Below are 19165 nucleotides of genomic sequence, written 5' to 3'. Positions count from 1 at the left end.
AGAAGGATATTTCTATGGGCAGAGATAGAAATGAAGATTGATCTCTTTTGGCGTGGATTCTACCCTAAGGGGCTGCAGAGACTGCCCTTAGAACACACTCGTAACTTTGAAGAATAACATTGCACAATTCTGTTTCAACCAACCATCACAGATTCCATAGCATTGCACAGCAATGCTGAGCACATGCTTCACAAAAGGAAAAGCAACGCACAGGTGAGTTGGGAGAAGAGAACAATGCTACAGACAATGCAGCACACAGGGATCTTCTTTCCCTTATATCATCCAGTCATATTCACATTGCAAAGATCTGTGCAGCGCCCACAGATGAGAAGTTTGAAACTTCAGGTGAGGTCACATGGCTCATTTGGTGTCATGCTGATCTCTTGGTTTTGTCTGTGAGATGGGCACTTGCAGTTTTCCTGAGGCAGCAGACAGAGAGGTCTTTGTTTCATTCCTTTAAGAAAAGTAAAAGTGAAGGAAAAGGGGACAGGCAGACAGACGTGTTGGAGTTTCTTATGAAAGACACAAACACACTTGAAGTAAAACACATTTCTGAAATACTCCTTTGGGACAAACAATGCCACAGCCTCCAAAAGAAAATTTCCCCTCTCAGAATCACCCTGAAGAACAATTACAGGTTTATTGTGGCAAGTTACAAAACAATTAATCAGAGAGGCATAACTTTTCATAAATAAACAGCCAGGCACCTGGCTCTCCAGGGGCTTGAACTTCATACAGAATGGATGTTTTGCTCACTGACATCCTGCAGCAGACAAGGCGGAGGAACCGCAGGTGCTGTGCTTCAGCAGGACACGGCAAGGACAGCAGAGAGCACAGTGCTGCTATAGCAAGGCATTCGTAGAACTTAACTGCAGAAAGCGTTTGTCAGAGGACAAATGTACCCACTCCTTCTGTTGTTCTGCCACTTTTTCAGCCAAGCATTTTACCAGAACAGGGTCTACTTTGGAGTCAATCTTGTTGGCGAACCAGTGCCCATAATTCAGAAGCCATCTTAATTCTCCAGCCCCGTAGATGCAAACACTGCGAAGGTGGGTACCAGTGCATGGAGGATACAAATAATCTTCAAGATAATTCCATTTCACCAGACGAGTTTTGCTTTGTAAGTCTGTTATGTCCTGAGATGACCTTGGAACTTCCCCAGGGACCCCAGGAACACGTACAAGAGTGGCCCAGAAATGTTCATCTGGAGAGTATGTGTCCCTTGACCACTCAAAAAAATCTTTTGCGAGTGAGCTTTCAAGTGTATATTGAATAAATTCTCGACTTAAAACAAAATAGGCACTGCCTACAAATACTTCAATATTGTGAGGCGGCGGATTCTTGGAAATGTTGGTTTTTACAGGCATCTGCATGTATTCATAAGGCACTTTCATAAGTTCATAGTGATAAGTAAATCGTTCTCTTTTGCTACTGCTTGGCTTTGTAGTTTCCAGCATGTTTCCTCCACCAAGTTTCTTCAGTTCAGCAACCAACTCAAAATTTGACCTCAAAGGGAAATCTTGACCACACAAATTGATAACATACTTCCAAGGGACTGGAGAGCCCATCAAATCAGACAAACAATTGAAATCTGCTTGCAGACGTGAAATATGTGCATAGTCCACTGTCTCCAACTTTGACGCAATGAAAATATTTGGGAAACATTTAGCCAGATTTTTCAAAGCAGATTTGAAACTTCTTGCTGCTTTTTCATCATAATGGATGCAGTAAATATTTTGATGACTGTACAATGAATGTATGAGCCTTTCTACCATTACTGCATCTTTGTGAACAACCAAAGAATAGGCAATTGGAAAACTCTCCTCCTCTGGAGAAACAGGTTTTAGGTGGTATTTCCTAAGAGAACGATACACATGGCAATCACTTGTCATTGCTGCAACATCTTCATCAGCTAAGTCAACTATTTCTTTTCTTCTTATCTCTAAACTCTTGCCAATTTCATGAGGATCTTGTTCATATATAGATGAACAATTAATTTCATAGTGGAACACATTTCTAGGATATGAATACCTGTTTCTAACATAAGAAGAAGTGCTTAAGAAGTGCTCAACCAAGTAAATGCCCTTAGAAGGAAAAAAGTGTCTTTCAACATGGAGGATCTTCAGCAGTGCAATCAACCACCCAGTAACACAAAGGATCAGGATGTTCCTTTGTGAGGGGCATGCGTAGGGCCACTTTCGTCTCTTCATTCTGCAAGAAAAGAGAGACATGGAGTTATTTTAAATCAGAAAGAAATCATCAGAGACAATTCCAATTTCTAAGAAAGGCATGCACATATGAGTCAGCCTACACCATAAACACCACCTTATCAGGATAGGGCACTGGTAATCCACAGTTTCTTCTTAATCATCATTTTAAAATTTCATTCCCCTGAATTAGCTGATTGAAGGCAATAAACTAAAAAAACAACTTGGATTTAAGATGATTTCCAGCTAAATAAGAGTGTTGGAACAAGGCTCCTACTGTTTCCTTTCCAAACCTTTTCTAAATTTCTAATGAGTAACAAACTGAAGTACAGCAACCCCTGAACTGGCATAAACATCACTGTCCTATACGTGAGTAGGAAGGATTGTTTCTTTTTCTGAGTAACTATACGGGGTTCAACAGGAGCAGCGCTGGGATCTCTTTTGAATTTGCAAAGAATGTGTGCTTAATGGTAGATATTAGCATTTTTAAAAAATAAAGTATGGAACTGAAAGCTTCAGAATTCAAGCAGGTCATTCTCATTCTCTCTAACACTGGAGCCAGCTCATAAAAACGTCCAAGGAGATATGAATTTCTTTCCTGTCCTCACCCAACAGGATCTGGCAAGTCCAAAGTCCTTCCTCGGTTCAGGTTTCTCCTGGAAAATAGTGCTAACTTGCCCTTAAGAAAGAGGTGGATGAATACACAATATTTTCATCCACTGGTATGACCATATAATGAATGCAACCTTTAGAAGACAGAAGAGGTAGCAGTGAGCAATACCACATTTATCCTGCTCTCTGCCATGTGACACAACCTTTGATCTGACTGCAAAAACACATGGCCCCTTTTCATACAGCAGGTCATTTAATAACATTCCTGTGTAGCAAGTTAACTAAGGTATTAGTTAATCATAATAACCATAATAAAAGCTAAATACAGAGATCCTCTTTTGATACAGGTTTGCTTTAATGGCTGAGTGCTGAGTACTGAGCAAGCAACATTGTTGCTATCCCTGAATGAACATCAGACCAGAATTATATACAATCCAGCATTAAACTAAGCTCTACTTTGTCTTTACATTGAACATCTTCCAGTATTTTCTTTTGAATAAAAGCTGTTCCAGAATGCTTCAGAGTCAATAAAAGGTAAGGCCAGCAGAAGTGGCTCAGATGCCTGAAGATCCCACATATGCACGTAAAATCAAGTACTGAGGTGTGCATGCAAACATACTGCAAGACTAACTTGGGCATCTTTAGCATTTGCATAAATGTCAGGTCTTGCAAGCTGTAAGTTCATTTAAATAGCAGCCTGTCAAGGCAGAGCTGCTTCATTAGTCTGTTCTCCCTGACCTTAGCTTTCCCTGTGTATCTTTGTCCTTGATATTTCTCTTCTGGGGCAAGAGAAAGGAGGAGGAAATGTCATCTCCTTGTTTCACCTAGAAGTGCCAGGTGCAGACCAGGGTAAGCCAACATTTACCTATTTTGTAGAAGCCAAAGCTCAGCAGCTCTCTGTAGGTTTTACAAACAGTCTCCAGGTAAGAAAGAAAAAATCCAGATCTATCTCATAAAATCATAGACTGGTTTGAGTTGGAAGGGATCTTAAATATCACCTCATTCCAACCCCCCTGGCCATTGGCAGGGGGGTTGCCAACCTTCCACTAGACCTTGAACTCTTCCAGGAATGGGGAATCCACAACTTCTCCAGGCAACCTGTTCCAGTGCCTCAGCATCCTCACAGTGAAGTGAGGTGTTCATATCCCCATGAAGCTAACAATCCCACCTTCCCCTTTAGCCAGCATGTGCTTTCCTTCACATCTTCTCCAAACTTATCCCAGCCCAATGTCTAATCTGGATCTCTTCTTTACCTACTCCCTTCCTTTATCTGTGTTCCTGGAGGAAAGTCACTCTCAAAAGCTGCTCCTAACCAAAGGTAGGTTTTCAGCCACATCACAAAAGCCCTGTAGAGGGGAACACAGGTAACCTGCCCGTATTTTTTTCTTTGGAGGGAGAAGACCTGTGTGGTGTGACCTTTTTGTGAACCCCACCCTGTGCGTCCACTGAGTGATCTCCCTGGCTACGAAGGACAACACCTACCAGTCCCGGCTGGACAGCAATTGCCTAACCCAAGGAGCAAATCTTCTCTTATTCTCTCCTTCAAAAAGGTGAGTCTGGAGAAAGAAAAAGGAGGGGAAAAAACCAACACAGCCTCCACTGCTCCAAAGCCTCTCTATCTATGGCCTGCCTCAACCCAGTGCTAAACATTCTGTTGCTACTAAACCAAACAAAGCCATAGAATCTTAGAATGTCCTGAGTTGGAAGGGACTCACAAGGATCATCGAAGTCCAGCTCCTGGCCCTGCAGAGGACACCCCAAAAATCACGCCATGCCCCTCAGAGTGTTGTCCAAAAGCTTCTTGAACTCAGACAGGGTTGGTGCTGTGACCACTTCCCTGGGGAGCCTGTTCCAGGGCCCAACCACCCGCTGGGTGAAAAATCTTTTCCTTATATTTAACCTAACCCTTCCCCCTGACACAGTTTCATGCCATTCCCTCCCTGGGTCCTGTCACTGTTCACCACAGAGAGGAGATCAGTGCCTGCCCCTCCTCTTCCCCTCCGAAGAAACATGTAGGCCGCGATAAGGTCTCCCCTTAGTCTCCTCCAGGCTGAACACCCCAAGTGACTTCAGCTGCTCCTGATACAGCTTCCCCTCAAGGCCCTTCACCATCTTCGTTGCCCTCCTTTGGACACTCTCTAAGAGCTCAATATCTTTCTTATATTGTGGTGCCCAAAACTGCACACAATATTCAAGGTGAGGCCGCCCCAGTGCAGAGCAGAGCGGGACAATCCCCTCCCTTGACCAGCTGGTGATGCTTTGCCTGATGCCCCCCAGGACATGGGTTGGCCCTCCTGGCTGCCAGGGCACTGCTGACTCATATTCAACTTGTCCTTAACCAGGACCCCCAGGTTCCTTTGCATGGGGCTGCTCTCCCAGCCTTTTGTATCCCAGTCTGTCTGTACATCCAGGGTTGCCCCATCCCAGGTGCAGAATCCTGCACTTTCCCTTTTTCAATTTCATATGGTTGGTGATTGCCCAGTCCTCTAATTTGTTGAGGTCTCTCTGCAGGGCCTCCTGGCCTTCAACAGCCCCTCCCAATTTAGTGACCAAGTTTACTTGTATCTTTTCCAGTCCTGTATCCAAGTCATCTATGAAGATGTTGAAGAGCACTGGCCCTAAGATGGAGCTCTGTGGAACCCCACTAGTGACAGGTCACAAGCCTGATGTTACCCCACTTACTGTAACCCTTTGTGCCCTTTGTGCCATCAGCCAGTTGCTCACGTGTTTATCCAGCTGTGTGCTGGACATTTTGTCCAAAAGCATACTGTGAGAGACAGTATCAAAAGCTTTACTGAAATCCAGAAAGATTACATCAATTGGCTTCCCTTGATCAGGTGGGTTACCTCATCAAAAAAGGGAATTAAGTTTGTCAAGGAGGACCTTCCCTTCATGAACGCGTGCTGGCTGTGACTGATGACTGCATTGTCTTTCAGGTATTTTTTAATAACTCACAGCATAATCTTCTCCATAATTCAATCAGGCACTGAAGTGAGACCAACAGGCCTGTAGTTACCAGGGTCATCCCTCTTGCCTTGAAGAAATTCTTCCTGATATTCAACCTGAATTTTCCCTGGCACAGCTTGAGGTCATTTCCTCTTACCCTGTCACTAGGTGTGTGGGAGAAGAGGCCAACTCCCACCACGGCACAGCCTCCTTTCAAGTAGTTGCGGAGAGAGCCTTCTCTTTTCCAGGCTAAATACCCCAGCTCCCTCAGCCACTCCTCAAGGGACTTTCTCGACCCTTCAACAGCTTTGTTGCCCTTCTAAATCATTTGACTCTCACCAGGATAAAGTTAATTTCTGCAAAAGACCAGGATTTCTTGAGGAACAGTGTATGACCAGGGAATTAAATCCCGTGGGACAGAAGTGCCACTGCAAATCTCAGCAGGTTTTGACTCAAGTGCAAAATGTTTATTTCTCACCACATGCAGCTCTCAGAGCCCTACTGAAACATAGACGTTCTCTCCAGAGGAGCAGGAAATGGATGAATGTGGCAGATGAAAACAGGAACTTATATACCTACCCAAAGCACCTATCTTGGGTAGCACTGACCAGATGCTAACTCCAGTTATCCTGCCCATGCAAATTTTTTCCTCAGGTGATGCCATATAGAGCACCAAAGTTCCATCTTTTGCACAAAGATTTTATATTATGATTTTATATTATAAGCTTGGCATTGTCTTGTCTTTTCTATACGCAAGAAGACTCCTGAGACATATTTGTATGGCTCAGGACTCGAGGAGGGCAGGAGCCCCAGGTCTTCATCTGGCATAAGACTTCTGACCAGATCCTCACCACGTTATACAGCCCTTTCATGAACTCTGACTCCCAGGGAAATCCTCCTCTCCTGCCTCTGTACCACACTATTGCTAAACTCAGATTTTACCCTCTTCAAGATGGCCAACAAACACATGCATTTGTATCAGTCTGATTAACAGACCCATTATCAATTTGTTACACCAAAAAATCTGCATTTCCCTTGTCATGAGCACTGTAATGCAAGACATATAAAAAAAATTTAAAAATCTGGGAAGTGTCTCTCCCTTCACAACTGCTGCTAACACTCAGAGAAGATGAATGAAAGCAAAGCATCCATCCCTCAAGCACTGACTACAGCTCTTAGCCTCTCAAAGATCATGCCCTCAGTTGCAAAGATCACTGTGTCAAAGGTTACTTAATTCATAAAGCCATGCACACTGCTCAGGATTCAATTGCAAAATGAAAATGGGTGAAGTTTTTGGGAAGAGGAGGAAATCCTGCTCACGCTTCAGGTAGGAGCACAGAATGGTGGCTGGGAAGTGGCCCAGCTAAAAGCTTCCAGTCATGAACAGCAGGTGTTAATTGCAACTCTTCTGACTGAGAGCAAGGCTCTAGTGTGCCTTCTGCAATACTGAAGTTTAAAAGGGTTAAGCAAAGGTCAGGTGTGCTGCTAACTCACATGCAATCTAGTTACAAAACCCTGAACATCCTGTTCTACAAGCCACATGAAAAACTGATTGCATTTCACTGGCACTCCCAAAAAACATGTGCATTGCCTCAAGTCAATGTATTTCTTTCAAACTCTATAGAAACACTTCCTATTTTGGGATTTTTTGTTTAAACTGAACTGAAATAAGTCCTAAAAGAAATCCAGTTTTGAATGAGAACAAAGTATTAGAGATGGCAACAATCTACACTTTGGCTTATTCTACAGGTTAGGGGGTTTTTGTCAAAATTAAGGTGGATTAGAGCAATGTTTTCTTCTTCATTTGCATTTTTTCACAATTAAAAAGAATGTTCTTTTCTGTAAAAATTTGTAGAAGTGGCAATCCTGGCCTCCAAGGCAGACTCCAAGAGGGAATATGATCTGCCTGCCCAAAAAACTGTTCTGCAGTTTCACCTGCATACTCGGTAATTTTTGTTGGATTGTGATCTAAACACACTGGCTAAGGCCACTGTGCACTATCACAGAGGTATTAAGGTTATTGCAATATTGAAGTTTGTGACTCCTATGTTGTTTAATTTGTATTACTAATAGTTCCATAACATCGAATATCTAAGATGCTGTGGAAACAATACCAATCACTGTAAACTAGACTGATTTTGAGTGTGCCCATCTGAAGTTTCACTGTATTTACCAAACTGCTGAAAAGTGAACCTTATAAACTGTTGCATCTTCTCAGTGCTACGCAGACAAAGAAATTGTTGCAGGTCAGCTGGTGAACTACCTATCTGGGCAACATAGGATACCTCGTACCAGTTCAGGATATATATTCCCTGGGGGGAAGTAGACCACAAATACACAAAAAGGAATGGAGAGAAGCCGTGTCCACCTCCCTGTAAACTCAAAGCCCCTTATAATTAAAATAGGAGTTGCTGATGCTGTTCATTGGATGAAGAACAGAACAGTCAGATATTAACTGCCTGAAATTGTACATTATGAGTTGTGGTGGTCCAAATTTCTGCTCTGAACAGCCTCATGTGAGCACATAAATTAATTTATCTGGAATAGCATTTAAAAAAAAAATTCCTTCAGAGTAAAATCAAGTTTAAAGCAGCACTCCTACTGAGAAACCATATAACCACTTTTATTAAGTATATATGTATAACCATCATACATTATTTCATAGAATCACAGAAATACAAAATTACTTGGGTTGGAAGGGACCTTTAGTGGTCATCTAGTCCAACTTTCCTACCATGGGCAGGGACATTTCCAGTAGACTGCTTGTAGTTGTCCCACCACATCTAGATATATTTTATGTCAGGGAGCAGAACCCAATGTAGTTAAACTACCCAGACCACTTCTAGATTTTGCCTTGAAAGAAACCAGCGGAGAACGTGTCCTGTATCCTGGTCATTCTACCACACACATAAGACACACCTCGCCCAGACTAACCACCTGAAGTCCCTTTGCAGCTGGTGGAAAGATACAAGGAACTGCAAGGGATCATCAATTTGTCTGTGAGATGGACTAGATGAAGCATTCCTGGGAAAGTCTTGGTCCCAGCAACCAGGAGAGAGGAAAAGAGCCCAGCTTCTGCAACATGACTGCAAGCTCTGCAAGCTCTGCCAGCTCTGCTTGTGATGGCACAGCTTTGTTGTACTTCTAACGTGAAGTATTCTGGGGATAGCAGCATTGCACCCAACCCTGATCCTCTGCCAGGAACACCCCAGCATCTCCTCCATCCCAGAGTGGCACTCAGAAGCAACGGAGAAAAGCCAGCCTGAAAGCTGATCTGGCCAGCAGAAGTCTGAGTCAGCCCAGAGAATCAAGTTCCTGTTTGATTCTAACCTTCAATGGCTCATATGCACCAGTGCTGCAGCAGCTTCAGCCCTCTTTGAGGCCACTCATCTGTATAGGGTTAAGGAGGCATTTGAGCAACTCAGAGGAATGGACAGGTTCCCTTCTTCAGCACAGCAAAACTGGAAGGCTTTGGGCTCACACTGCTTCTCTGAAGGCATGCTTCTACTTTACTAAGACCCTAATGATTTACATATGAAGAGCCCTGGTTCCTGAGAGAGACCAAGGCTTTACTGCAGCTCCTCACACTACTATTTCTGCTGTTTTCATCAGCTCAGCTTACCCAGAGTAACAGCAACTCCCAGTCTGTGCAACTTAGTGATGCCAATGTCATTCTTGCACAAGAGGAGTCTACAGCTCCCTTCACCCTGAGCAGGAACAAAGTACCAATTCACATTGCTCTTGCTCTGCATGGCAAGTCTCACCTGTGGTCCGTACAGTACAGAGGTGTTCCTAGTTTGTCTATATTCAGAGCACACTGATTTATTAACAGCTTGTGAACTACTTTGTTTGAGACATGATCTCTCCTAATGTGTAGACCTACTGAATTTATACTACTTCTTTTCTACTTTATCATTACCCATCAAAGACATCTGTGACTCTCTAGAGATGCCACTATCAGTGGGAATAGGGATTCTTGAAAAGTTCAAGCTGTGAGTAGTCAGTGCTCTCTCCTCAGTGGTTCTGAAATACACAGTACTCTCTATGAATGCTGTCGTGAGGCAAACTACTTCCATGCTCACCATGGAGCAAGAGTTAAGTGAAAAGGTCGAGTATGAATGCAAGTCTGTGGAAGGAGAGGGAACCGGGAGAGTGGATGCAGGGGAGCAGGAGTGCTCTTACTCCACCATGTGATTCTCTCTTGCATGCAGAAGCCCTTCTGCCTAAGAACAGCATGAACCAAGCTCCTTGCTGTCACCTAGGTTAAAAAAATAAAAAGGGAATGGATATTGAGAAGAGCAGGAGTATCAGAACAGAGGCTGGGAAATTATGAAGGAGGAGAACGGAGGAAGGGAGGGTAAGTGCTTTCATGTAGGTAGCATTAACAACAACAATAAAAATCAAAGCAGCAGAACAGGTGCTTTCTCCAACTCGCTCATTACTCAACGGCACCTGAGGAATAACCAGTGTCTACACTTTTTCTTGGAAACCAGGTCACAGTGTATTTCAGCAACCAACACCATTACTACATAACACCGGGAACTATGGGAACAATTCCCTCTCCTCCAGGCAAAAACACTTTGGGAAAGTTCTCCCTGATAAAATATCTCTGTTTGCTTAATACACACCTGCTCACACAGCAGTGCAAACTTGACATGTTTGCATGACCAGCTCTATGGAAAGATGTAGTTAGTTCTTCTGTTTTTCCCTCTGGCCTACACAAATCAAGTCTGGGTCTTGATGGATCTCTGGAAAAGGTAGAGAGGCACTGTTGCTGGGAAGCTGGTGAAGAGGAAAAGTAATCATGTGCTTTACTAAGCAATTTATTTTATTTTATTTTTAGTAAACTGTCTGACTGAATTAAACTTTTAACACTACTTGATTATTCAATGGTGCTAGCTGGAAAAGTTAATTTATTAATGGGCTGGTTTCTACTGCTGTTAGCTGGTTATTTCCATTGCAAAATTATCTATTGATAGGGATCATGGGATTTCTGTAGGAATACCTTTTATTGGCATTAAATCTAAATCAGTTGATTCTATCAAGTTTGTCTGGTTTTCTACCCTCTTCCTCTGCATTGGAGCCTCAGCCTATGTCCCTGTAACATGGACACTCACTACCAACCTTGTTTTGGCTTGCCTGTTTGATGTACTACTTAGATATTCTCTAAATGATGCACAACTAAATAACTAAGTAACTACTATTGTTTACATACTTAATTGCAAGATGTGGAAAAATACGTCATTACTTTTAGACCCCACCCTAACTAAATGATAAGTCTGCCAATTTTAAGACCCTGAATACTTAAAACAACACAGTGTCACCAGGAAAATAAAATCTACAGTTTAACACAGCCTGGTTTTTGCTTCTGGAAGAGGAAAGACAGGTTCTACCACATACATGGGAAACACAGGTTCACCAAAGATTTGGCAATTATGGGTATCACACCAGAGTTTGTCCTAGTGCTAAGCATGAGGACTCTTCATTGCACAGGATACATAGATCTGTGTTTCCTAAAAGAACCTGCTGAGCATATAGTAAGTTGCTTTGCTTGTCTGTCTGCTACTCAGTCCCAACTCTTTGTATGCTCTTTAGAAAAGGCCAAATGCTCTTTTCCAGTTGTCTTCAATGGCAATCCCCATAATTTCAGTAAAATATCTTACATTAATTCCTGCATGCCCGTGTCTCAGATATATGCTGAGGTAAAGAAAGTCTGTGTCTCTACTCTTTGCTTAGGAGAAGAAGTAAGCAACTTCTGTAGGGTCATCCAAGAAGAAAACAGCACAAGAGAGATGTGAACCTGGTTCCTCTGCATCCCCAACTAATCTGACCTGTTTTACAATAACTTCTGATGGAAGCTGTTCTGGTGAAGGCCTGAAAAGAAAAAGTCTCTCAGCAAATCACTTGGTACATCACATAGTACTTTGTCCTGCCAGTCTGAGGATTTGCAGCCCTCTTAAAGTTAGAAAGTGTTAAGAATGCCCAGAGATAGTCAGTCCTGAAAATTTCCAAGCCTGATTGCTTACACATTGAGTATTTAAATGCTCTTGGCTTTTTGAAACGGGAGTATTTATGCTTACCAAGGATTTAGTGTACTATAAAGCCAGGAGTCAAGGAAAAAAAAAAAACAAAACACATACCTCAGCAAATAGAGTTTACTCCCTTCTAATTCACGGCAATCTAGAGTTTAACAGCTTTGTTCTGACTCATACAGGAGTTTAAAGCAATAATACTACAGTGGAGAGAGGGTTAACTTTTACTCCTAAGCTATAGTATAACAAAAAAATAAGACCCAAAGGGCCAGAACCTGTATTTGTTGGCAAGGAGAAGCACTGTAAAAGAGGGTGGAAGTTTCCTGTTAGACAGGAAGACAGGAGAAACTGCACCACACTGCAGAAAAGCTCCCATTAAGAGCTCAAAATATTTCTCCATTTCCTTCACCTCTCCACTAAGCTGCCTGCAGACTCTCTGCAAACCCCTTGCTGTAAATCACCCTCTTTGAGTCAATTCCCCCCGCCAAAGTCACAGCTTGTCACATCAGCAAGATCGTTTCATGGAGGGCTGCAGACCTACCTCCTGGACTTTGCTGTGGTCTCTTCCCCTTGCAGAGCTCTTTAGGATGCTCTGCCCCAGGATATCAGCACAGGCACATCCAGCTTGGTGGGTGAGCAAAGTCCCGGTGTCTGCTTCATCCTGCCACTGCCCGCAGCCTTCACCATCATCAGTGTTTCAAGCGCGTATGAAGCCGGATGTACAGAAGTAGTAGGGATGACATTGTTTCTTGCACAAATTACAAAAGAAAATTGTAAAAGTTAGCTGAAAAATAGTGAGCATCAAGGCTTTCTATGAAAAGCTGAGGAAGACATTATCTGTATAAGAACCTGTAGTGGGTTGACCCTGGCTGGACACCAGGTACCCACCAAGGCTGCTCTATCGCTTCCCTCTGAGCTGGACAGGGGAGAGAAAATATAACTAAGGGTTTATGGGTTGAGACAAGGACCAGGAGAAGCCCCTTGTATCCTTGGCATCAACTACCTCAGGAGAGAGTACTCCAAGAACCCAAAGGGCTATCGATAGGCTTTTGGTGTAGCTACTCTGAATACAGAGAAGATCAAACAAGTAGGTACCCTGCCTGGCCTCTCAGAAGATCCCTTCATCATGAAATTGCTGCAAGCCGAAGACCAGCAAGTGCCAGTTGCTACCGGAGCAGTGCATCAGCAGAAATCACACCAACCAAGACTCCATAATTCCCATCTATAAGCTAATTTGTCAACTGGAGAGCCAAGGAGTGCTCAGCAGGACTTGTTCACCCTTTAACAGCCCCATATGGCCCGTGTAAAAGTCTAATGGAGAGTGGAGACAGTAGACTATTGTGGCCTGAGTGAAGTCACGCTGCCTCTGAGTGCTGGTGTGCTAGACACAGGCAAAGCATCTAGCAGCTTCTCACACAAGCCACCCCAGTATTCCCCCCATCACTACCAAAACCTGGCCACACAAACCCAATACAGAATCCTGTATTTTTGTTTACCCATGTAGCATTTCTAAGCATCAAGAAGGTAGGGAGAAAAAAAGAAGGTAAGGAGAAAAAAAAACAAAACAAAAAACCTAAAAAAACAGATCACATCAAAGCAACCTAATTTCCTCTACAGCACGCTGAAGAGGACTTGGAGATAGGCAGGAAAGCACTGAGATGTGAGGAGTTTTTGTCAAAAGCCTCACCAATAAGATGAGCATGGTACTTCAGGTACTGAGACCTCAGGTCTTGGAGGTCTTGCTCCTTTCACAAATTAAATAGCTCTGACACTAAGCCAAGACCAGAAATTTGGGCTACTGTTCTGAGACCCACAACCCTGGTGATACTTCCTGAAATTCTGCTTGGATACGATGATCCGCATTGCAAGTTCGCCTGTGGGTAAGTACTTTATATGGTATACAATGTCTCCTACATGGCAAGAAATATATTTTTAGGCTATTATACCTAACTTTTCTGTGTATAATGGTTACAAAGAAGTCTGAGGAACTAAACACTCTACTAATTGCATATACAACAAACAATTATCACAGTATTTTCCCTCAAGGAAAGCACAGCAGCAGTAACTCCTCTCCATCCATATTTTGACCAAAATACTGTGCACACCAGCCTCCTCTTCATCATCAGACTTATAACCTGCACTTCTGAGGCTAGAGTAGGCTGAATCTCATAAGCTCCAAATCTCATAAGCTCCAAAGAGAGCTCAGGATCATGGGATCCTGCAGTCCTGCCTTAGCTCGATGGCCCCAGCACAGCAAAATCGTACAGAGCACAGTTTCTGGATTCCCCACTTAATATTTGGCACTCTCTGTATGTATAAGATGCCATGTGGCATGACAGTAGCTGGGTCAACATTACCTCTTCTCAGTCTGATGGTAGGGTATAGTGGCTAATTGTATCAAATGTCATTAATTTATTAAAAAAAATTAAGAACATAGAACATTTTCTGCGAGACAAAAGCTTCCAGCACATGTAAAGCCGGGAAATGTCTGCAGACAGCTATGCATCTTTTGAGTAATCTTTAGGCTGCTGACTTGTCCTTGCCTGAAGAATCAAGTATGCAGAAAGACCCCTCCCACCAAACAAGACACCATAAAAATGCACACAGGCCAACTGCACTCCGCAGCCAATACAAAAGGAAAAGGTCTTTGACTGGCACCAGGGTATCCTGCATGGGCCAGGGACTAGCTTCCTGACACACCAGACAAGCCACACTGTAGTTAGATAATATGACAGAACACATTGTAGGAGGATGGGTGGGTCTCTGACGTGCTGGTATGTACCCTGTCATCTGCTTATTGATGCCTCTCTCTGGGCATGATGCAATTACAGAGCTCCTCTTTCTTCACAGCTGTCTCTCTTGTACTCAAAGCAGAGGGACCTGTGCATTGCACATTGCAAATCCTGGTGAAGCCCTCTTCATTTTTGAGTGTTTCAGTGAGAGGTCTGATGAGGCTTGACTTGTTGACAGCTACGCAAAATGTAACTCCCTTGCTGGATTCAGCACCCTGCTGTTTATGTCATAGAAAAGAGCTTTTTATGACTCATCTGATGTATCTCTTAGTTCCTTTATCAATATTTCCTGGAAGACCTCAAAATGTCTTTCTGTAGCTGTAACAGCTATGCAAATGCTGTAAGGTTAATTCTTCTGAACTCATCTGGACTGCTTCTAAAGAATCTCAGAGATACAGTCTCTTGCCTTTTACCAAGCATTTTTAAGGTCATCACAGAGAGCCTGTTGACTTACTAGAATAATTTGCACATATTAGGCCAGAAAATAGCATGCATACTACAGGCTATGATCTACAAAATCTAGAGAACCTAAAGTACAAGCAGTTTTCAGTGTCTGGACCACTTTCTTGCACTCCCACTGTAATACCAGCACAAAGATGCAGCCAACACAAGTAACTGAAGCCTGAATGTATTCCTTATCACCATTACTGCTTTTCAAAAAGTTAGAGTCCTTAAGAATTGCTCATTTATATGATCCATGTTTCAAAAAGCATTAGCCAAGTTTGTTGGCAATCTTTAAATGCCTTTGCAGCTGGGCAGCATAAAGAAAAAGATAAGAAACGGACCAAACCCCAGCAGCATCAGATATATAAAACCAGAAACCACATCTGCACAAATGTAGTAGCATTTCACTTCCCTTTCTATGACCTTCTCAGAAAAGCTACATGCATGAAAGAACAAACCCATCCAGCCCAAGATGTTGCCTAAGAGTACTCAAAAGCAGATACTTGGAAACAGAACTCTTGAACACCTTTTCCACACATTCTTTCCACTTCCATTTCCTTACAGCTCAGCAGTTGCCAAAGACAGGGGTTACAACTGTCCATTTCTCATGAAATTTTGGGTTCTTCCATCCAGTCATTTTTTAACCTACCTAAATTTTCTGACATCCAGAGACTAGGGAGTATGGGGGTGGGGGGAAACACTGTACAGCTGACTTGACCATTGTGTAAAAACCCGCTTTCTCATACTTGCTTTCAATATTTTGCCCTCCAGTGTCATTTGACTGTTGTAGTTCCTAGTCGGAAAGAGAGCAAGCAGCTCTTTCCTGTTCACTGCCTCCACTATGTTACTATTAAGGACACGTGCCTCACTCAAAATGAAACAGGCTGCTTTACAGACTAGGTCTTCGGAATGAGTTAGAGGATGTTCAATGGAGCAGATGCTCACATTGGAGCACATGGATCACAGTGGAGGTTCCCCTTAAGGTCTCCTTCTTCAAACCTTACTCTGATATTAATAAATCTGTCAGCCCCATAATGAGGGAGAAGCTGCTACCGTCTCTCTTCCAGGAAAAAAAAAAAAAATTGTGACAGATTCTTGCTATCGTTACTCTTTGTTTCCTCACAAGGAAAAAGAGCCTTTTTCCATACTAAAGAAATGACTAAGTGCTCTTGGCACATTTAAACACAGATACAGACTAACATGTACGTTTTTAGCAACTTATTGAGAGATGAAAAAAGGCTAACATCACAACAAACCCGATTTCTGTTATCAAATCACCCTGAGTTGGTGTATAGCTCCTCGAGAGCAGCTTGTGCGGCTGCAACATCTGGGCAGCCGCCTGCCTGCGGGGGTGCGGGCAGGTGCGTGCCCGGCTCCAGGCACCCCTTGGTAAACTCTGCCTTGTTTTGCTTCCGAGATGCAAAATCACCCCGTAACTAACTTTTAAGACACACGGCGCCTTCTTACCAGAACTTTCCCGCAGCACCGCCGACGCCGGCACCGATCCTGCTCCTCCTCCTGCTGCTCCGGCCGCCTCCAGCGCCGCGCCCGGCCCGGCCCGGCCCTCTCGCCCCCGCACAGCACCGCCCCGCTGCGCTCCCGCGGAGCCACAGAGCTGCTGCCGCCCTTTCCTCCTCCTCCTTCTCCTCCTCCAAATTCTGCCGCCGCTGCCGAGCCTCCAAGTTTGCGCCTATGGCGAAGCCGCCGGGAGAAGGACAGGAGCTGCTGCGGCCCCAGAGCGCCGCTCCGCGCAAAAAGTTGGGGCTGAGCTCCGCGGGCCGGGCCGGGCCGGCCCCCCTCGCTGCCGCTGCCTCGGGACGTGCCCGCCAGCCGCGCTCTCCCCGGGGCGGATCGCGGCCGTCCCGGCTCCGAGAGGCGCGCTGTGTGCGGGGGTTGCGCGGACATGTGCGCGGCGCGGCATTTTGCTCCCTGACGTGGAGGAAAAATACGAAGGGCCGCCACCCGCCCCGCAACCTGGCGGGTAAAAGGAGGAGGAGGAGGAGACGGCGAGGGCCTCGTCGGCACCTGGGTGCGGGAGGAGCCTCCCCACCGCCTCTCCGGCGAGCGCGGCGCCGGCTCCGCGGGGGCGGAGCGGGGGAAGCGCCGCGCTGCGCTGCGGGTTCGCAAACACTGCGGCCGGCGCGGGCCCGGCAACAAGACAGGACTGTGCTGGGGGGATGCCCCCGGCCCGGGCTCCTCACCCTCTCCGCGGCTGCCCCGGGAGCGCACAGTCGTGAGCAGGACCCGGCTGCAGCGGTCCCGGGTCGCGTGGGCGCGGGGCGCCGGCGATGGCTGCAGTTCTGAACCAACAGGCTGTGGTCTAGCTTTAAACCTCTACTAAGAGTGAGATAACCTGCCGCTGCACCGGACTAGTGCAGTTCCACAGCGACTTCCAGGAAAAGGCCGGTGTTTTAAAGTCAGGCAGAGCTTGCGGGCCTGCACCCCTAGTACCCCGGCTCGGTGGGAAATGTGGAAACCACCACCAGAACGGAGAGCATCTGTCTGCTGCCATAGCGCAGATCGTGCAGCTGGGCACAGCTGTGGCAGCTCAGCTTAAGAGTGATAATTATTTAAGCCGCTGTGACCGAGTTACATGTTTGCTTGAACTCCCGCCACAGAAACATGTGAGTGAAATCAAAGGGACACAGATGGCGAACAACTCACCTGTGGGTTTGCTCTGCTACAGAAATATTGGTCTAAGTGGTAAAACTTTCTCCCAGAGACAAAGCCAAAGCCTTAGTAACAACACACAAACATCCAAAAAAACTCCAAACAAAACCAAACCCACAACCGCAACCCAGAAAAGCAGAGATACAAAACACTTAAAAGTTCTTTGAATTCAGTTCCCAAGTCCCATTCCTCTGAAATGTTTTACTCTCTTCCTGTATCATGATTGTTTTCTTGATATGGACAGAAACTTAAGACTTCAAATTCCAAATCAGTTATAATATTTTCCTACTTTACTGGTTAATTGACTACTGGTGACCAGAAAAAAGGCCTGAATTTCATGTATGCAGTTGCTCATTCTCTTGACTACTTAAAGTAGTCAAGATACTTAAGTAAAGTAGTCAAAATATTTAATAGTATTTTCCTACAGTTACTATTAAAGTTTAGAAACCAGAAAAAAAGTCTTCGTCTTTGTGTCATAATGACAAAACACTTGAAAACTGCAACTGCTTCAAGAATTTATCCAAATTCCTATGGCAACATTATTCACCCCTTCCTCCTCTCCACTCCCCACCTTAGTTGCATTTCCACCATCAAAAACTCTTGCTGGTTACAGTTCATCTTTGCCTGCCAAGACAGTGCAAATGTTTTGTGCTGATCCTCTACCTAGCGTGAATTTAGCTCTCTCTTCACCTATGTCTTTCTTTCTTTTCTCTTTCCCATGTGTTTCCCTTGCTTAACAGAGCTTCATAACCTCTGGCCTGCTTATCACATTGGTCCTCGCCGGACTTAAAATCTATGTATCTTGTGTTGTACTGTGTGTCTCCCAGCTGCTTATCTTCCTCCTCATCCCTATTCTTTCGAGTCTTGCATTCTTCTTCACTGGTATTAATCTCCCCCACTGATTTTAACTCCATTTTAGCAATAAATAAATAAATCTGTGGAAATATGAATCTGAATTTGTAGCTTTTGTTCACTGCATCATCTCTTTCTCTTTTTATTCCCCATCTGAATATTAAGAGCATCATAATGCTGGGGTTTTTGTATTATTATTTGCATTTCATATCCTTTTTACTTTAGCCTGCACCATGCAAAATAAATGCTAACTCACAGCCTAGGAATGGAGAAAAGGGGTTTACCCAATAAAAGAACTGAATTACAGAAACAGCAGGAGGGGCTGGGAGGACTGACAATCTGTTTGCCATTTGTGAGCAAAAGCTTTATTACTCTGCTGCACTTCAGATCACTACTAGCTGCCTATCTGACCTGTGATAACCAGTTATATTTTTATGCAAAAGTACACTTAAAAATATAAATTTAAACAGAGAGAACATTATGGGGTAAGTTTTTCCCATCTCTTAATGGATCTTCACACTAAGAACAATATTCCAGCAGGGAGAATGGGGAATATTCACAGTTTTAAGATTTGGGGAGCAGAATCCTACATTTGCTAGTCATATTAAAC

General features: G+C 44.2%; 1 protein-coding gene across 4 annotated transcripts; it reads right to left on the bottom strand.

Annotated features, from left to right (window-relative positions):
* Positions 1 to 621: 621 nt before the first annotated feature.
* Positions 622 to 16807, bottom strand: GCNT4 (glucosaminyl (N-acetyl) transferase 4). 4 transcript variants are annotated; one of them, XM_064643338.1, is made up of 4 exons: positions 16501 to 16807; positions 12339 to 12545; positions 9948 to 10023; positions 622 to 2211 (listed from the first exon to the last, which is right to left on the bottom strand). In XM_064643338.1, exons 3-4 carry the CDS (start codon positions 9953 to 9955, stop codon positions 843 to 845), a joined length of 1377 nt encoding a protein of 458 aa, XP_064499408.1. In that variant the 5' UTR covers positions 9956 to 10023; positions 12339 to 12545; positions 16501 to 16807; the 3' UTR covers positions 622 to 842. The 4 variants fall into 4 exon arrangements, with proteins under 4 accessions (XP_064499408.1, XP_064499410.1, XP_064499409.1 ...); XM_064643340.1 differs by lacking the exon at positions 9948 to 10023 and having other exon boundaries at positions 16501 to 16805; XM_064643339.1 differs by lacking the exons at positions 9948 to 10023; positions 12339 to 12545; positions 16501 to 16807 and adding an exon at positions 4302 to 5091.
* Positions 16808 to 19165: the final 2358 nt, after the last annotated feature.

This window comes from Pseudopipra pipra, chromosome Z (genome assembly GCF_036250125.1).
Source record: "Pseudopipra pipra isolate bDixPip1 chromosome Z, bDixPip1.hap1, whole genome shotgun sequence".
Taxonomy (NCBI): Eukaryota; Metazoa; Chordata; class Aves; order Passeriformes; family Pipridae; genus Pseudopipra; species Pseudopipra pipra.
The sequence above is the reverse complement of the archived record's forward strand: the minus strand, read 5'-3'. Positions and strand labels throughout refer to the sequence as shown.